This window comes from Andrographis paniculata, unplaced genomic scaffold (genome assembly GCF_009805555.1).
Source record: "Andrographis paniculata isolate CXL003 unplaced genomic scaffold, ASM980555v1 Contig86END, whole genome shotgun sequence".
NCBI lineage: Eukaryota > Viridiplantae > Streptophyta > Magnoliopsida > Lamiales > Acanthaceae > Andrographis > Andrographis paniculata.
The window spans coordinates 6,387,763-6,405,528 of record NW_026137624.1 but is presented as its reverse complement, the minus strand read 5'-3'; the positions used below and the strand labels follow the sequence as shown (position 1 = coordinate 6,405,528).

Below are 17,766 nucleotides of genomic sequence, written 5' to 3'. Positions count from 1 at the left end.
CAATTATTTTTATTAAAAAGATATAGGGTGTGTACTGTGTTTGTTTTGTGTTTTGATTTTGGTTTTAATGATTTTTCGTCATTTTTTTTACATAAGTATAAATATTTGTTTAAATAATATAAAAATAATGAACCTGGGTAGTATATAAATTATTTTTTTATATCTATCATACCATTCTCTTATACACCATCCATTTATTCATTTATTTTTTTTTGCACTAAAATAATCTTATTAGTACGGTGTGATATAAAAGTAATGATATTTTGGTAATATATTGTAAGTTGTAAGAGTATTTGTAATGTTAAGTAGGTAGTACAATTATTAAAAAAAGAAATAAATACTTATGAGACGGACTAAAATGAAAAAAATAGATATTTTTTAATGAGATTATTCATTTTCGTAAAAACATGTGTCCAAATATTTGAGTATACACTTTAAAGGTGGAAGTATCATATATATATATATAGAGAGAGAGAGAGAGAGAGAGAGAGATACTACAGCCATGGAAATGGATAATAATGGAATCAAAGGTATGAAAGATCGAGAATTTAATGGAGGAGAATTAATTAATTAATTAATTAAGCAGTATATATGATGCAATGTTGAGTAGTGCAGTGGGTTCCTCGTGAAGTGAGGATCGATGAAGACGATGACGAATTGGATTGAATAGTAAACCCTAATTTACAATTCTGATGACATGAGCACTAATCACTCACACTATTCATCCATTAATTACATTTACAGTTAGTTACACATACATCGCCAGCTGCAGCTTCACTGAAGCAGCTATATGTATATATATCTCTACTCTAATTAATGGCGTGCTTATCTGTCTCCACTGTCATCGTCTTCTTCCTTAGCTCGTAGTCCGTACTATTTGTACTGCAAGCCCATGGAGCTGAGGTCCAAGCCTTTTTTGAAACAGATGGCATTGGGCTTCGTTTGCGTATGAGTCCATTAACGGCCCACTCAATTTCCAATTGGGGAACCCTAAACCCCTGATGGAATTTTTCAATTTTAGATTTATCCAAACTATAGATTTTGAAATTTAAAAATAATAATAATAATTAATATTTAATGTACTATTTATATAAAAATATATTTATTATATTTTTTTAAAAAAATTAGTATTTTTTTAAAAAAATTAGCCTGTTTGGATTAATATATGTTATTTTTACCCCCAAAAAAGAAAAAAAAAAATTTATTTAAACCCTAAAAGGTTTGTTCCAGGTTGCTATTATCTTTTTTTTTTTTTTTTAATCTGTTCTTACTAGTAATTTTTGTTTTATATATATAAAAAAAAAATTAATTTTATATTCAGTTGGGTTTTACCTTCATTCTGTCAATTACAATCGTATTTGCTGAAGACACCGCCGGTGGAAACGGCGAAGAGCTATTTTTGAAATTCAGTTTCTCTATCTTCTCGGAAATTGTCAATTACGATTCGTGCAATAGCAGTTAGTTGGAGGAATTCGATCAAATGGAAGTTGTTTTTGAGTTGAGGATTTGACTGCTGTTTTGATTGTTCTTGGGGCACTTCCGTGAAGAAGGTGTTCGTGGGCAACAACACGATCGACTGAAATCGAGGAATCGAGAAACGTATACAATTGTTGAGGTTACCTTTCACACTCTCTCTCTTTAATTACAAATTTCTAGGATTTTACGCTGGGAATGTGTGGCCTGGTATGTGTTCGATGAAAAAGTGTTCTTTAGAAATTTCAGGCGGAATTCGTTCAAACATTTTTTTTTTTTTTTAGTGGGAGGGTTTGACTTCCATTTTGATTGCTCTTTGTGCAGTGCTGTAAAAAAAGGTGCTTGTGGGCAACAACACGAACGATCTTGGTGGAGGAATTAAGAAAACTTCGCAACTGTTCAGGTTACCATTCAATCTTCTCTTCTTACAGTTGTGTATTTGCTGATCAAGAATTTCTAGTTGGGCGTAACGTGATATTAGAACTTTAAACATGAACCCGACCAATATCCTATGCTCGAGTTCTGGTTGTTAAGCTTGTTAAACTAAGCATTCTTGTTTTTTTAATAATTTGTTCTACTTTGTTTCATATATATTTGAAGCAAAGCACGATTACTGTTAAGCAATGAAGGTTGGCTCTCCATGTCTGGCAACATGTCCGATGATAGATTCCAGTATCAAATCACTAAACATATTTTCGAATGAAATTCCAATAGAGATACTGGTTGATAAGTGTGATACTGCAACGAATAATAGGTTTAGGATACTCATTGAGGAAATGCACACACTCATTGATTGCTTTAGCATTTAGCTTTCTTCGCCGACTTGGATTCTTCCCGACTCTTTGCTGGAGCTGAAGGGGTTGGAGACCCTCCTTCTTGACCCATCTCGCCTCTAAGATCGTTGATGCTCTGCTCTAACTCATCAATTCAGCTTCCCATCTCATCAATTTTACAAACGTTGGATTTTGACATTGCCTGGAACCTAGATTGCATTTGCTGGAGAAGATTTTGCACAAATGCAGTCATGTTGGCAGTATTTTGCTTAGCATTTTCAGTATCGTGTCCATCCATTTTAAAAAATCCATAGAGAGTGGAATTGGAGCAGAAAAGCTGATGGGATTTTTTGATTTTTTGTTTCATACATTGTTTCGAATGAACACTTACGAACTTGATATTTTAACTATTCTTACTGCTTGACAGCTCTTGAACTGGTTGCTGCATTGGGTGATTTTCAGCCTTTGTTCGGTTGTTTTCATTGACTTTGGTTTCTTTGTATATGAAGTTTAGGTGCCTTGCCATTTATTTGGCATACATGGCTACTCCTAAGCCTCGCACCGGTAGTTTCTCTCGCAATGTTTCTACAACATCCAACATGGCCTCGCCGATCCCCGGGCTGAAGCATGGTCCAAACGGGACGAATTTTCTTTCATCCGGAATTCCAGATCTTGACAGTAAGTGTTTTGCCCTTCTGCTCTTTTCATGCTGAAATTCCACATTCAGGAATTTATGTTTTAGATGAAGTTATAAACTATCAATTTTAACAGGGATTTTGGGAGGTGGTTTTGCATTGGGAAGTCTAGTGATGATTATGGAGGACACCGAAGCACCACATCATATGTTGTTGTTGAGAAATTTTATGTCTCAAGGGCTGGTTCATTACCAGCCTCTTATCTATGCCAGTCCTGCAAAAGACCCGAGGGGGTTTCTTGGAACTTTGCCTAGCCCAGTTGTCTCTAAGGATGATAAATCTCGTGTTCACGACACAGAGAATGTATTCATCTGTTTTGTTTTTTCTATACCTTTGAGTCGGAAGTTTGTGTTTTCTTTTGGCTAATTTTGTTCGTTGAATTATAGGAGAATGGATTGAGAATTGCTTGGCAATACAAAAAGTATTTTGGTGAAAATAATTCAGAATCTCAAAGAGGTGAAGTTAATTAAGCCTTACCGTTCTCAACTTATGCTCGATCATTACTTGGCATTGTTATGTTCGGTGATTTGCATTTTTGTTTGCTGTATTATGTCTTAATGTTTTCTCACTTTGTTAATTGATAGGTTTTTAATGTTATTTACTAGGAAAATAGTGGTGGCAAAACTAATGATGCCTTTTTTTTACTGTTTGCAGATGGGAAGTCGGAGTATTGTGGTGAATTTGACTTGCGGAAGCCCCTTGAGAGGCACTTCTTCAGTCGACAGAATATCGATTGTGTTAGCCTTACAGAATTTGCTGATCTTGCCTCATTTCATGAACGCTGTTCAACCTTATTAGCTCAAAATTCTCGGTAATGCTATATATTTTACTTGTGCATTTTACGTTACTTACATTCAACATGTGTTGGATAGATGATCTTGCTAAATAAAACATGATATGGTGTTTGTTGATTTGGCACTTGGCATATGTATATCTTTTGGGATAATCTTGGGGGATAGTATTGCTTCAGATTCGACAACATAACATGGTTAATTCAAGAAGGATCGATTTCACTTTTCCGCCACTAGAATAGAAAAAAAGTTGAGATTACATTGTTGAATTATAGTCCCCTCGAAATGTAGCCATCAACACGTGGAAATTCATTTTAGATGCACTGGAGTAATTTGAAGTTTCATGGAGTATTTTTTACTTTATTCATTGTAGAATTGCAGAATATGTGATTGGACTATAATTGTCCCAATCTGATACTCGATTGACCATTTTTTTTGTAGATTATGATATATTTTTAACGTTTTCAGAAACAATGGAAGCTCAAACATCACAGGTGGTCGTATTGCTATTCAGTCACTCTGCTCTCCTCAATGTGAATTCTTCAATAAGGTAAATTCGACTTATATCGTCATCACGGATCAAGCATTTTCAAATGCTTATTACACAAGTCAAGCAATTCTCTTGTAGGAATGGGAGATGCTTTCTTTCATACGCTCGCTTAAAAGCGTGATCAGATCGTCAAATTCAGTTGCGGTCATAACCTTTCCACCATCGCTCGTCTCCACAGCCTTCTCCAAACGGCTGCAGCATTTGGCCGACACCTTAGTTTCAGTCAAAGCAATTCTAGGTGCGCATTGTCGCTTTCTTACAACACCTTCACACAACTCTTGTAATTCCATAGACAACATAACTTACACCGCTTTCTTCGACCAGACGAAGACAAGGAACTTGCTAAGCTTCTTACGGGATATCAGGACATGGTCGGTCTCCTCAGCGTCCACAAAGTTGCGCGCATCAATACACAGGTATGAGCCATTAAGGTTAAAAATGTTTTCTTTCGAGTGTAGCTAATGATCCCTATGACTGAAAAATAGAACACTTCGACTTTTTTGAGTGATTTCTTGGTTTATACTTTCGGTACAGGTCCCTACAATTCTTGAGACGACGACGTACTCCATGAAACTGCATAAACGGCGATCCTTAATCCTCGAATGTCTGAACCAAGCCCCTGTAGATGGCTCGAGTGGAAACTCTTACGCATCATCCGGTAGCTGTTCCGGATCTTTCAAGACGGGCCCTCTCGACTTCTAGTCGCGCTGTCTATATATATACACACACGTAAGTTTTCCAGGCTTTGGATGATCCTTTGATGCATGTGTGATCCTTAAATGTTGTCCAGACATTTCTTGCTGATTGCAAGAAACTGTTGTTTAACTTATATTACTTGAGAAAGATCCGCTCATTGAAAATAGTAAAAATTTTAAATTTGGAAAAAGTGAAGAACTTTGAAAGAACCAGTTCAATGTTACAAACAAACTAGAACATTACATGCCGTGTAATATTATTGCATGCATATGCATAAGTAGTGTCTCTCTTTATTCTTAAGCAGCAAACATACCAAAAACACACAAGGGAAACATTACACTGCATTCTCATTCGGGTTTCAGTGATTTTTCGACGTCGATCACGAAACGGTACTTGACGTCGGATTTCAGGAGGCGCTCCATCGCGGTATTGATGTAGTCGATCGGGATGATCTCGACGTCCGGCAGGATGTTGTGCTTCGCCGCAAAATCAATCATTTCTTGCGTCTCCTTCATCCCGCCGATCCCGCTCCCGGACACCGACTTTCGACCTGCAAATCCATCCAAACAAGAATCTATCTTTGTCCCGACAAAGCGTCATGAAGAAAATATATGTAGGAAGCAAACTAACCCGCAATCAAGGAGAAAGCCGGAACCTCGTGGGGCTTGTTCGGGACACCGAGTAAAACGAGTCTACCTTGCGGCTTTAACAAGCTTATCAATGGCGTGATCGGATGAATCGCAGACACCGTGTCGAGGATGCCGTCCATTGTACCGGCTGCAGCCTGTTCGCGGAAATTAAATGTGCTGATTAGCCGTAATCAACATGAAATATGATATACATCACATTAAGGTAGACAATACCTAGCCTATGTTTAATGTAATACTATAAAATATAACATATGAATTAACAAATGAGGATAATAATCTATAAAACACATACTATCATGAATGTCAGCGTATAATATATGTTCATACAACACACCCTTAAATATGAACATACCGCATTTTCCTAAATTTTCATGCATTGATTGGCAAAATCAATACGATGCTAATGAATTTTTTCCAATCAGTATGGTAATCGATCTCATTTTATATGTATTCTCTACTAACATCTACTTTGGGCTGAATTTAGCTATAGCATGTGTAATGTAGACCGATTTCATGTGTTGTCTCCGTATTAATACTATATTAATTGGCATACATCAGCTGATCCAATTAAGTCGACATATTACTGATTTGACCCGATCATATATATATATATTTATATATTGTAATATTACAACGTAGAGTCAAATCAAAACTATATTATATCAGGACATGCAACCTATATTAACATATATTTTATGTTGTCTGTTTATATTTTTCGGACAGATGATTTATATTTCATATGATGTCGGCACTATGCTAATTATAATTAGTCAGCACACTAACTATCACCAATCAAACAACAAGTCGAGTAAAAACTACCTGCATTTGCTCGGCGTCGTTGCTAACCAAGAAATTATCGGCCCCGAGCTTACCGATGGCCTCATCCTTCTTACTCAAAGATGTACTAATGACCGTCACCTTAGTCCCAAACGCCTTCGCAAACTTCACGGCGACATGGCCGAGCCCGCCGAGCCCGACCACGCCGACGTGCAATCCGGGCTTGTCGAGCCCGAAGAACCTCAACGGGCTGTACGTGGTGATCCCGGCGCACAAAAGAGGGGCGCCGATGTCGAGCGGAAAATTCTCCGGCCACCGGACGACGAAATGCTCGTCGGCGACCATGAGATCGGAGTAGCCGCCGTAGGTGATGGTGCCGTCGGTGTAAGGAAAGCTGTATGTAAGAATCTGCTTGGCGCAGTAATTCTCGAGATCTTCGTTGCATTGAGGACAGTCCCGACACGACCCGACCAGACATCCGACGCCGACTTTGTCGCCGGCTTTGAACTTATCCACTTTGCTGCCGACTTCGGTCACCACGCCGACGATCTCGTGCCTGAATCGGACAATAAAGCGATTTACAGAACTGAACGATGATTCCGAGACAGCAGATTAATTAATTTTTAATTTAATTTAATTTCTGTAGAGCTCACCCAGGGACGATGGGGTATTGAGTGAAACCCCACTCGTTCTTAACCATGTGAAGATCGGAGTGGCAGACGCCGCAGTAGAGAACTTTGAACTGCACATCGTGCTCGCCAGTTGCCCTAATTTGTTAATTTTGATTAGATCGGACGACGTTGTACTCAATCGAATCGATTTAAGATTGATTGATTTAGTGATTACCTTCGGGAAAACTTGAAGGGGGAGAAGATTCCAGAAGTGTCTCTGGCAGCCCAACCGAGTGCCTTGACTGGATGCTCTGTTTCGGGTGTTTTCGCCATTGAAGGACTATAGGTAAGATAGAGATTGGGGGTTTCTTGCTATTGTTTTTATCTTAATGTGTGTTGATATATACAAGGAAATCGAAGTTGACTGTGAACAGCGGGATGTGTCTGTCGGTCGTGAATTATTGTCAATTTATTACACTGAAGGGGACCGTGGAGTTGGGTGGGGGGTGGATGGATGACATTCAAGTAGATGTTTCGGTGGATCGGGTCGGGTCGGCAAGGATCCGACAGCCCGGCCCGCTTTTATCTCGGCTCCATACAATATACAGGGTGTGTTGCTACTTGTTTGGTATTTTGAAATTTTTATTTATATTTAGTATTGAAATAGCGTTTAATAAGACATTCTATAATAAATAATATATATATTTTTAATGTTAAGTAAAGTAAACGAGACTCTTCAAGTATTACGGTGAGAATACTATATATTTTATCATTGTCTCATAAAAAATAAATTTATAATCGCGAGGCTATGAATTCAAATTTCGATGTTTCAAGATCTTATCTTTCGGATCTTGGTTGCCATACATTATTTGGCTAATATGACTTGTTTGAACCTAATTAAACACTCCATATTTCCTTGCAAAAACTGATTTTGATAGAAAAAATGATAAAAATACATATTTTTCAGATGGACTGAAATTGTATATATATAGATATATATTAGAGTTTGAACTTAAATAAAATATAAAAATATTGTAATTTTCAACTAAAATCATTTTTAATATATTATTTTAAATAAAAAAATAAATATTCAAAATACAATATGTAACCTGAGTGAGACATTTTTATTAGCCCTAAAAGATAGTTGTCTCCATTTATGTGTCCTAATAAGCTAACATTAGTAGCGGGCTCTCCTCGTGTCTTTAAGCACGCACTATTACACCTATTATTTTTGACATTAAATGCAAATAAATTGGGTCCACAACTAAACAACATAAGTAGTCAATAGTTTTATTAATGAGTATAATTGCTGCAATTATTCGTCTATACATGACTTAAATTAAGTTAATAGGCCGTCACTTTGTATTATATATTGGTCTTGTGTGTTAACTTGCAATTTATAATGAAACTAATCATAATTGTATCATATTAACTATTAACCACCCACAATAATTTATGAATAATACTACAAAAACAATTATTATTATTATTTTAAAGTTATTTTCTATGGGGCTAATTATTTGGTATTTCTTAAACCTTCACCCATTGGAGATTGCCATGGAACTCTCAATGTGTATATATCACACAAAAATTGAATGTGTATTTTTTTAAAAAAAAAAGAAAAACAGAATATATATATCGGCCATAATATGTATTCTTTCCTATTATCCGTTATTTATTCATTGTTATTACATATTTACAAATAACAATAATGGGCCATTTAAAAAGCCCAAAAGTATAATGGGCCAATTCTGAGTAGGCCCATCTTATCAGGTCAACTATGGTGGGCGCCATCGGTATCTGCAACTGTACTATTTCAGACGGTCCCACAAAAGTTCCAGAATCTTCCTTCTCAAGGCCCACATGCACGACGTGTGGCTGGAAATGGAGTTCCTCTCAATCCTCCACCAATTCTGCAACTGCTACTCTCTTTCATTCTCTCTCCGGCTTGTGAGTGTTATGCCTATCTACCGATTTTTACACTTAAAATTTTTTGTTTCGGTCTTGGATGTTTTGAAATTAACAACTTTTTAGCTTCATTTTTATATATAATGGTGCGGTTCATGATGGAAGCTTCGGGATGGTTATTTGGGGGTTCGTTTCGTGACTTTTTTAACAGATACATTGTTTTGAATGGCATTGTTGCATCATAGCTGGGAATTGGGGGCTTTCTCCTGTGATTGAATGGAATTTGTTGAATTAGGTTAAATCTGATTCGAAATGTGAATTGGTTGATGTCATAGTGAACAGTGCAGTACAATTGGTGATTCCCGTAAGTACGTGATAGTCTCGTTTGGTTTTTAGTTTAACGTAATAACTTGAGTTCCTAGATTGAGTTCATATGTTTGTTCTGAGGTAATCAGTTCAGTTCTATCCCAATATTGGAATTTTAGTTTAACTAGCAATTAAGGTCACTGGTCATCAGTTTTCAGCACATATAGACTTCTCTACCTGTTAGCTGCTATATTCAAACATCTACTAAGAAATGCTAATTTGTGTTGGTTGACTCGTCCATTGTTCCATCTCATATTGAAGCTGCAGTCCAAGCTGTAAGATCAAAACCATGGCCCAACCAACTAGGTTGGTTTGTAAGTCACTGCAGCATCCTAACTCATATACTGCTGCTATACATCAAGGCGCCAACCATCATAAAAAAGGCAACCATCGTCATATAAAGTTATCTCAAAACAGATTGTGGCAGCCTTTGGGTGGAACAGGCTGCACTTACATTGGATCAAAGGGATCTTTTTGGGCATGTCAATCAACTGAGACACACAATGCTGAAACGAGGGAGCACGTAAGACATTACAGTGATTGTTCAAACATCTCCAGGTATGTGTGACATCTTAGAACTAATAATCTGTTGAGTTCCTATTTGCCTTGAGTGTTTCAATTACATCGACATTAAGGTTTTGAATATGACAATTTTCCAATGTGTTTTGTGTTGAATGGGACCAAGATTGTTCTTGTTCTTCACTTAGGAGATGGACATTATTTTTAATATAATTATCATGGACTACAAAAACCCTTGATTTGTAATGGGTCCCATAAGCTAGGATAGATATAACATTTTTCCTTCTCTTCTAAAACCTTTATGGCTTAAGATATATCTCACACACACACACACACACACACACACACACACACACGCATTCTATATGCAAATGCATGCTTTAAAAATGTTACATTTGTCCTTCTGGAATCGTGCACTTTATTTATCAACATGAATCTCTTGATTCCAAAAACTTATAGATGTTGTCATGCTTGTTTTTTTTTTGTTTCTGTTTTGATAGTCAAAGTGAAGATGATCATTCTGTTGTTGGAGTTGGAAAGATTGTCCCTTCAAGGAATGGATTAGCTCAAGCACATGAATTTGCTTGCAACGATGCAAAATTTGTTAATGAAAGGGCTAAAGATGACATCGTACTTCTTTCCCGGTAGTATGGATATCCATCAGCATTACAGAAACAATTTAATCTGGATTTAAATTACCTACCCTTCCTTTCGATCCTGCACTGATTCCAGATATATTATGCTATCTTGGAATCTTTGCTTTGTTACTTGTTTCTTGTGGTTAACCATTTTCATAGACTTTATAGCTGGAAACTACTTTTATTTGTTTTTTTTCCGAGAGGTATAAAATGATATCCTTGATTTCTAAAACCTGGTAGCAATTTAAAATTTTCAGAAGCATCGCGAGGTTGGATGCTCGCGCACGGCAAGACGTTGCATTTCTTGGGTCAGAGTTCCTTAAGCTTGATGGTAAAATTCTTACTCCACTATTTCCTAATATTTTGTGATAAGCAAGTGTCTGAACTAGCTGAATCTGCCATGTCAGGCGGACCGCCAATATAGATTTGTGATGCAAATTAGTAACATATCCAAGTTGGTTTCTTCACTCTAGCTTAGCATCTAGATCTCATTTTAATCGTTAAACTACATTCAACTGAATGTTTGATTAGATTAATAGTTTGATAAAAGACATTCAACATACTAAACATGAGATTCAATGGTAATTCATTATCTGAATCTTTTCTGTCATGGTAGCCCGGGCAAGAGAGGATGTTGAGAAAATTGATTATGATGTAAAGAGGAAAGCTGAAAGGCTTCGTTATATTACCACTGTAAGGGCTTTCCTTTCTCAAGTAGAGGAGATCTTTCAAACTTGCTAAGTTGTAAAGTAGTTTTGGTAATGATTTCGTTGTTCGTGGCAGCTTTTGAAAAACGAAGCTCAAGATAAATTGAGAACTGCTGCTGATAAGCACTGGAGTGATGGTGCATTAGAGGTGAGTACTTGTGCAGAAGAGTTTCCTAGATAAGAACTTAGAGGCTCTATGTGATGATCTCATGCTTCGACTAACACCTTACCTTTTTCAAAATTAAAAATAAATAGAAGGAACATCAGAAGGATTTCAACAGGCTAATTTGTAATTTACCCTACATATTTGCTTGCATTAACTTTTGTTGTTATTTGCTCTTGATCTAAAAAATATCCAAAACAACCTGTTTGTTCTCAATCAGGCTGACTTGAAGCTAGCCGATGTTGTTGCCAAGCGGCGTGCAATGGAGGATTCTTTAATGGCTTTGGAGGTATTTTTGTTGTTCCTTGTTCTTCATTCAATAAAGCAAAGATTTGTGTCGTCCGGAAAGGTCCAATGAATCCTTTTTATTTTCCATATTTCCATCCTTATTTAGTGACTAGAAAATTCTGAATTCTCTTTCTTGAGTTTTCAGTTTGTCAAGAACATTCATGACATGATGGTTAAGAAAATGTAAGTTTCTATTACAACAATTTCTTTTTTCATACACTGTTTTATTCGACTAGTTTCTGACTGAAATGCTTTCACCTTAGCAGGAGAAGAGATTCCACAAACACCTGTAAGGCCATGAGTCACATTACACTCGAAAAGAATGGCGAAACCCTCGACTTCATTCCTGGTGAGGTATCTCCCGCCCGAATTAGTGCTATCGAGGTTAGTTTCACCTTAGTAGAGTGTACTATATTCATGTTAGAAAACTTTATTTTTAACCATTTATATCTGCCAACGTATGTATGTTAGGAAGCATATAGAAGCATAGCTTCTGCACTCTCTGAAGCTGATGGAATCGACTATGCTGATCCGGAAGAGGTCTGTGCAAGCTAAGCTGCATGTTCTTAATTATCAGAAGCTTTACCACTACTTCGATTCACAATCATCTGAGATATTTTAGATATTTAATTTATGATTTAGATTAAATTATCGTTATTATTTGGTAATATTTATTAAATTATGTGGTTATTATTTGAGCGTATCGTCTTGTCTTCTTCTTATTTGCAACAGCTGGAGCTGGTGGTGGCGACACTTATTGATCTCGATGCCATGGATGGTAAAAGCACCGTTTCTCTATTGGCAGAGTGTTCGAATTCTTCGGATGTCCGAACAAGGCATGTTTGAAAATCTATTGTTAACCTTATTTCTTGTTTTATGATTCGACATTCTTTGATTTACATTCTTTGTCTGTTTCCTCGACAATGCAGGAAGGCGTTGGCCAATGCATTATCAGCTGCGCCGTCGATGTGGACTCTTGGAAATGCCGGCATGGGAGCTTTGCAAGTAGCTTTGTTTTTTTGTTTCTGCTTTTGCTTTTGCTCTTCAATCCTTACAAGAAGTGTTTTCGACTAAATGTCGCAATGTATCGTGTTTTGCAGAGATTGGCGAACGACAGCAACCCTGCGATTGCTGCTGCTGTGTCGAAAACAATACTCGAGTTGAAGAAACAGTGGGAAATTCAAGAGGGAGATACCTGGAGGTTCATGATGAACGAAAAATCGAACGACGACGACGACGAGGGAGATGACAATGAAATGAGGACTAAGTAGGAACGACTATCTTGCTCAAAGGGGTAACTTTTAGTTTAGTTATGTTATCGTTTCTATGCTTATAATTGTTTGTTTGTTTTGATTTGATTTATTATTGTTGAAAATCCATTTGAACACAAATTTAAGTGCCTAATCGAACGGATTGAGAGTGTGGGTAAAACGAAGAATAGAGACCCCTCCAAAACATATCTGGGTGTTTACATTTGTGATTTGGGTTTTGATTTTACTATTATATATATTTTTTTCTTTTAAAAATATTAAAATCAAACGTCCATTTTGTATTTATAAATTACATTAAAATTTAGTTTTGCATTGAAAATATTACCCAATATATATATTTAAAACCTTCCAAATATTAAATCAAATTATTATTATTATTATTATTACTTCAAAAATTCTAGGTTAAACAAATATATAAGCTTGTTTCCTTAATAACAAATCTTAAAATTTTATTATTTAAAAATTTTAAATCTTCAAAATAATTTTTTGTAAAAATATACACCAATATACTATTAAAATTATTATAGTAATTAAAAATTAAACTAAAAGTTGTAAAAACATATGGCAAAACAGTAAAAACACAGGTGCTTGGTTTTGGTGGGTCGGAATTATGCGGAATCTTTATCAGCTCTACTCTGCTCTGGAAGACTTTAGGGTGATAAAGATTCCGCCCCGCCCAACCACATATCAATTAATAACATACATTCACTGATTCACCCCACCCCTTGGTTTGGTTTATCTGGTTGTTGTTTGTCGTCTTCTTTAGAGAGAGAAAGAGAGAGATAGAGAGAGGGAGAGGTTCAGATTGGCCCATCAACTCCGGCCGCATCTCCCTCACCCACTCCCATTGCCCTATTATTATTATTATTATTATTATTATTTTATTTTTTATTTTTTATTTTTTATTTTTATTTTTATTTTTTGACTTGCCTGCCTTCTTTCATTGTCCCCCTCCCTTCTTCATTTCTTATCACTCACTCACTCACTCTAACACCAACGTACGAACGCCTTTGTTCTTGGAACTGTCGTCGCCAATCCGCCCGCGCGCCGCCCCTCTCTTTCCTTTTTTGATTTAAACCAAAAAAAAAAAACTGACCTGATTTGATCTGTTCCCCTTTTATTTAGGTTAGGTTTGGATTTGGTGTTCATCGATCCCTCCCTAATCTGTGGTTTGGTTTCAGATCGCAGATTGTATTTGTTTAATCTCTCTTATTGCCTGCCAAAAAAAAGAGAGAAAGGTGACTTTTTTGTTTTCATTTTTTCGATTCTTTTGCAAGTATCAGTAATCAATCAATCTGTTTTTTTGATTCTGTGAAAAATCATTCATTATTCATCACACTGGATTGATTCGTATGCATCGATTTTATTCATGTATATCTGTTCTTATTTTGAAGCTTGTTTGGATCTTGACTGCAATTGTGTTCTTAATTTATGCACTCAACAAACACACACACACACACATATATATATATATAAGTTCTGATTTCTCTGTTCATACTGCTGCTTGTTAATGGCTACCCTGCCTTACTTTTCTTTTTCCACTAACCCTTTACCTTGTTTCGATGTTCGAGTTCTTCTATGAAACCATTGTCGATTGATAATCGAATTGCATCAATGCTCCTGTAATGTAATAACATCAATCAAATTGGTGGTCGCAAATCGTTGCATTACACCCTATGTGTAAATGTTTTCAATAATTCTCCTAAAGTTTGTGTACATTTTGATTTGCTACGCCAAGCTTTGAAGTCGTATAGGTGATTTAAGTAAATCCACGGTTAACTTGCGAGATAAATAGATATTTGATGTTACATTTTATTTTAAAAAACGTACTATCGATAAATAACATTGGAACTTTTAAAATTTATTTGTTTGTGATAGAAATTTGGCTCTGCTGTCGATCTTTTTTTGCGCAGATGGGTGATGTAGCTAAAGATCTCGCGTCGGGGACTGTTGGAGGGGCGGCGCAATTGGTCGTCGGGCACCCTTTCGACACGATCAAAGTGAAGCTCCAAAGTCAGCCAGCGCCATCTCCCGGGCAGCTTCCAAAGTACTCAGGCGCGATCGACGCCGTTAAGAAAACAATAGCTGCGGAAGGGACCGGCGGATTGTACAAGGGGATGGGAGCTCCGTTGGCCACCGTCGCTGCGTTCAACGCCGTGCTTTTCACCGTTCGAGGTCAAATGGAAACGTTGTTGAGGTCTGCACCCGGTGCTCCTCTAACCGTCGACCAGCAGTTCGTCGCCGGCGCCGGAGCTGGCGTCGCCGTCTCCTTCTTGGCTTGCCCGACGGAATTGATCAAATGCAGGTCCGATTCAGGTTTTTGACTCTGCTTCGTGTTGGATTTTCGAATTTGTATGTTGGGATGGTTTGGTACGATATACCGAATGTTATACTGCATACCGTATACCGTATCGAAATGTTCGATATAATAAATATCATTTCGATACCGTACTGAAAATTCGGTATGACATATATATAATCGGTACCGTATCAATAATTCGGTACCGAATAGCTCGTACGGCATCGGTATATACTGTTTCATACCGAAATTAAGAACAATAATTTTGGTATCAACGTACCAAATTATTGATATATATTGATATATCAAATACCAATATCAAAACGATATGCTTCAATAAATGTTAGAATATACTCCATTTGTCTCATATATGTCTGTCAATTTACTTTTTGCATAAAATTTTATTAGTACTGTACTATAAAAAAGTAATGACATCTGTGTATTTGTAATGTTAAGTAGACAATTAGTAAAAAAAAGAAATTTATACTTTGTTATGGGATGAACTAAAATAAAAAAATAGATAGATTGTGAAAGAATGGAGGGAGAATATATCTTTTATCATGCCGAAAAAGTACCAAATTTTACCGTATACCGAAATTTTGGTATTTTCAATAAGATATGTGTTGTATTTCGGCAATTCGGTATTTTTTTTCTCATCCCTACTTATATGTTCTTACGCATAACCATTCGATGTTTCGACTATTTGACGATGCAGATTGCAGGCGCAAAGCGCACTCGCGTCGTCCGGCCCGGGTACATTGGCTGTGAAATACGGTGGGCCGATGGACGTGGCGCGGCAAGTCCTCCAATCGGAAGGCGGCGCGAGGGGTCTCTTCAAAGGGCTTTTTCCGACGATGGCGCGGGAAGTCCCCGGGAACGCGGCGATGTTCGGCGTGTACGAAGCCGTGAAGCAATACATTGCCGGCGGGACGGATACGTCGAGCTTGGGACGAGGGTCGCAGATTTTGGCCGGAGGGGTCGCCGGAGCAGCATTTTGGATGTTGGTTTACCCGACGGACGTGGTGAAGAGCGTGATTCAGGTTGACGATTACAAGAACCCGAAGTTCTCGGGGTCGTGGGACGCATTCCGGAAGATCGTGAAATCGGAAGGGGTGAAGGGGCTTTATAAGGGGTTCGGGCCGGCGATGGCGCGAAGCGTGCCGGCGAACGCGGCGTGTTTCTTGGCGTACGAGATTACGAGGTCTAGTTTGGGGTGAATCTGGAGGGCACGTCTGTCTGGGCGTCTCGCGTCGGATCGTCCCGAGCTCGAAGGAATTAACTCATTGATTATTGCATTGTTGTATGAGAACCATTGATCACAAACTTTGTTGACTGCAAGCATGTTTATGTACTTAGTTAAGGGTGTGTTCTTTTATTGAATTTTTATTTTATTTTGTTGTTATTTACATCGTACTTGCATGGTCATACATGATTTCTCTATAGTGTAATTTATCTTGTCTCTTCTAATTTACAAGGTATTATATTAGATTGAAATTTATTTATATTAAAAAGATAGTTATTATTTATTAAAATAAAAGTAATAAAATTATTTATAATAAATAATTATGTATAAATTTAGCGGATCATGTGTATATATATGGAGTTTTTTTCTTTTGATTCAAAACTTCATATTTCTATTGATTAGAGTTTGTATTTCTCGAAAAAGAAAATACATTTTTTTTTTCATTACAAAACATCTGATTATATATTATTTCAGTATTAAATTCAAATCAAATTTTTATCATACTCAATAAAAGAATCATAGCCATATTCTTTATCCAAAACAACATTACTACACATCTAACATTTTCATTGTTTTTTACTTTGAAATTGTACAAAAAAGTTTTCATTCAAGTTCTTTTACCATTTTCTATTATGAAATTTCTTTACTCAAAACAACATTACTTCATATCTAACATTTTCATTGTTTTTTACTTTGAAATTGTACAAAAAAGTTTCTATTCAAGTTCTTTTACCATTTTCTATTATGAAATTTCAACTAATATGGCTTTATATATATCCTGATTAAAATTTTGGCACATTGTATGGACTCGTGATTGTGAGGTCATGAGTTCAAACCTCCGACGCCTTCAGGTTTTCTGCTATACATGGTTCGTCTAGTGTGACTTACCTTATGGAGCCTAGTTTACAAGATATTAAGTTGAGTTGGAGGTTTACCCGGTGCGCACTTTCAGATAGTTGACACTTTTGTGTAGCGGCTGCGGTTTCCCACGTTATAAAAAAATTATGTACATCGTTTTAGAACATTAAAAAAAAAAAATCACCATTTTTTGAATAAATTTGTTTAATATTTCTAAATGTTATAGGGTTAGGCATGTTACTAATTATTCATTGGTGTTTGTTTCTATACCACCACTTAATTAGTATTTTTTTCATAATAAGATATACTAAAGTTATGAACAAATAATTCTCTTAAGAAATAATAATTACAATAAGGATGATAATCAAATTATAAAATGTATCAAATTAAATTCAAAAGTTATTTTAGTACCATATATGCTTTTTGGCCAATGAAATTGTAACACGAGACTCATAATTATGGACAAAAAGTAAAATAATAAATTTAAAAG

General features: G+C 36.5%; 4 protein-coding genes across 15 annotated transcripts; 3 read left to right on the top strand and 1 right to left on the bottom strand.

Annotated features, from left to right (window-relative positions):
• Window positions 1-1,331: 1,331 nt before the first annotated feature.
• On the top strand, window positions 1,332-5,453 carry LOC127242091 (elongator complex protein 4). 2 transcript variants are annotated; one of them, XM_051261431.1, is made up of 10 exons: window positions 1,332-1,615; window positions 1,798-1,876; window positions 2,761-2,924; window positions 3,018-3,244; window positions 3,328-3,397; window positions 3,596-3,752; window positions 4,201-4,282; window positions 4,361-4,520; window positions 4,607-4,698; window positions 4,817-5,453. In XM_051261431.1, the coding sequence occupies exons 3-10, from the start codon at window positions 2,786-2,788 to the stop codon at window positions 4,982-4,984; spliced, it is 1,095 nt and encodes a 364-aa protein (XP_051117388.1). In that variant the 5' UTR covers window positions 1,332-1,615; window positions 1,798-1,876; window positions 2,761-2,785; the 3' UTR covers window positions 4,985-5,453. The 2 variants fall into 2 exon arrangements, with proteins under 2 accessions (XP_051117388.1, XP_051117387.1); XM_051261430.1 differs by having other exon boundaries at window positions 2,756-2,924.
• Window positions 5,136-7,450, bottom strand: LOC127242092 (8-hydroxygeraniol dehydrogenase-like). The gene is made up of 5 exons (XM_051261432.1): window positions 7,252-7,450; window positions 7,059-7,172; window positions 6,448-6,961; window positions 5,609-5,762; window positions 5,136-5,528 (listed from the first exon to the last, which is right to left on the bottom strand). The coding sequence occupies exons 1-5, from the start codon at window positions 7,347-7,349 to the stop codon at window positions 5,326-5,328; spliced, it is 1,083 nt and encodes a 360-aa protein (XP_051117389.1). The 5' UTR covers window positions 7,350-7,450; the 3' UTR covers window positions 5,136-5,325.
• A 1,430-nt stretch (window positions 7,451-8,880) lies between these two features.
• LOC127242146 (senescence-associated protein AAF, chlorolplastic-like) lies at window positions 8,881-13,009 on the top strand. Of its 10 annotated transcripts, none has more exons than XM_051261557.1 (13): window positions 8,881-8,966; window positions 9,552-9,848; window positions 10,310-10,453; window positions 10,705-10,778; window positions 11,064-11,140; window positions 11,231-11,302; window positions 11,538-11,606; window positions 11,751-11,788; window positions 11,869-11,989; window positions 12,077-12,145; window positions 12,338-12,441; window positions 12,535-12,610; window positions 12,706-13,009. In XM_051261557.1, exons 2-13 carry the CDS (start codon window positions 9,580-9,582, stop codon window positions 12,874-12,876), a joined length of 1,284 nt encoding a protein of 427 aa, XP_051117514.1. In that variant the 5' UTR covers window positions 8,881-8,966; window positions 9,552-9,579; the 3' UTR covers window positions 12,877-13,009. The 10 variants fall into 10 exon arrangements, with proteins under 10 accessions (XP_051117514.1, XP_051117517.1, XP_051117511.1 ...); XM_051261560.1 differs by having other exon boundaries at window positions 8,908-8,966; window positions 9,558-9,848; XM_051261554.1 differs by lacking the exon at window positions 8,881-8,966 and adding an exon at window positions 8,973-9,110 and having other exon boundaries at window positions 9,558-9,848.
• Window positions 12,764-16,642, top strand: LOC127242148 (mitochondrial carnitine/acylcarnitine carrier-like protein). 2 transcript variants are annotated; one of them, XM_051261562.1, is made up of 3 exons: window positions 12,764-12,899; window positions 14,790-15,181; window positions 15,891-16,642. In XM_051261562.1, the coding sequence occupies exons 2-3, from the start codon at window positions 14,790-14,792 to the stop codon at window positions 16,390-16,392; spliced, it is 894 nt and encodes a 297-aa protein (XP_051117519.1). In that variant the 5' UTR covers window positions 12,764-12,899; the 3' UTR covers window positions 16,393-16,642. The 2 variants fall into 2 exon arrangements, with proteins under 2 accessions (XP_051117519.1, XP_051117518.1); XM_051261561.1 differs by lacking the exon at window positions 12,764-12,899 and adding an exon at window positions 13,812-14,114.
• Window positions 16,643-17,766: the final 1,124 nt, after the last annotated feature.

Bases quoted from the DNA above. Each gene is read 5' to 3' on its own strand.
- LOC127242092 (XM_051261432.1), bottom strand. From the start codon at position 7,349: ATGGCGAAAACACCCGAAACAGAGCATCCAGTCAAGGCACTCGGTTGG. The intron at 7,173-7,251 runs GTAATCACTAAA...TTAACAAATTAG, and splicing joins CCCTTCAAGTTTTCCCGAAG to GGCAACTGGCGAGCACGATG. The intron at 5,529-5,608 runs GTTAGTTTGCTT...ATGGATTTGCAG, and splicing joins GGCTTTCTCCTTGATTGCGG to GTCGAAAGTCGGTGTCCGGG.
- LOC127242146 (XM_051261551.1), top strand. The intron at 11,789-11,868 runs GTAAGTTTCTAT...CTTTCACCTTAG, and splicing joins GACATGATGGTTAAGAAAAT to CAGGAGAAGAGATTCCACAA. The intron at 12,442-12,534 runs GCATGTTTGAAA...TCGACAATGCAG, and splicing joins TCTTCGGATGTCCGAACAAG to GAAGGCGTTGGCCAATGCAT.
- LOC127242091 (XM_051261431.1), top strand. From the start codon at position 2,786: ATGGCTACTCCTAAGCCTCGCACCGGTAGTTTCTCTCGCAATGTTTCT. The intron at 3,398-3,595 runs GTGAAGTTAATT...TACTGTTTGCAG, and splicing joins TAATTCAGAATCTCAAAGAG to ATGGGAAGTCGGAGTATTGT. The intron at 4,521-4,606 runs GTGCGCATTGTC...TTCTTCGACCAG, and splicing joins TTCAGTCAAAGCAATTCTAG to ACGAAGACAAGGAACTTGCT.
- LOC127242148 (XM_051261562.1), top strand. From the start codon at position 14,790: ATGGGTGATGTAGCTAAAGATCTCGCGTCGGGGACTGTTGGAGGGGCG. The intron at 15,182-15,890 runs GTCCGATTCAGG...TTGACGATGCAG, and splicing joins ACGGAATTGATCAAATGCAG to ATTGCAGGCGCAAAGCGCAC.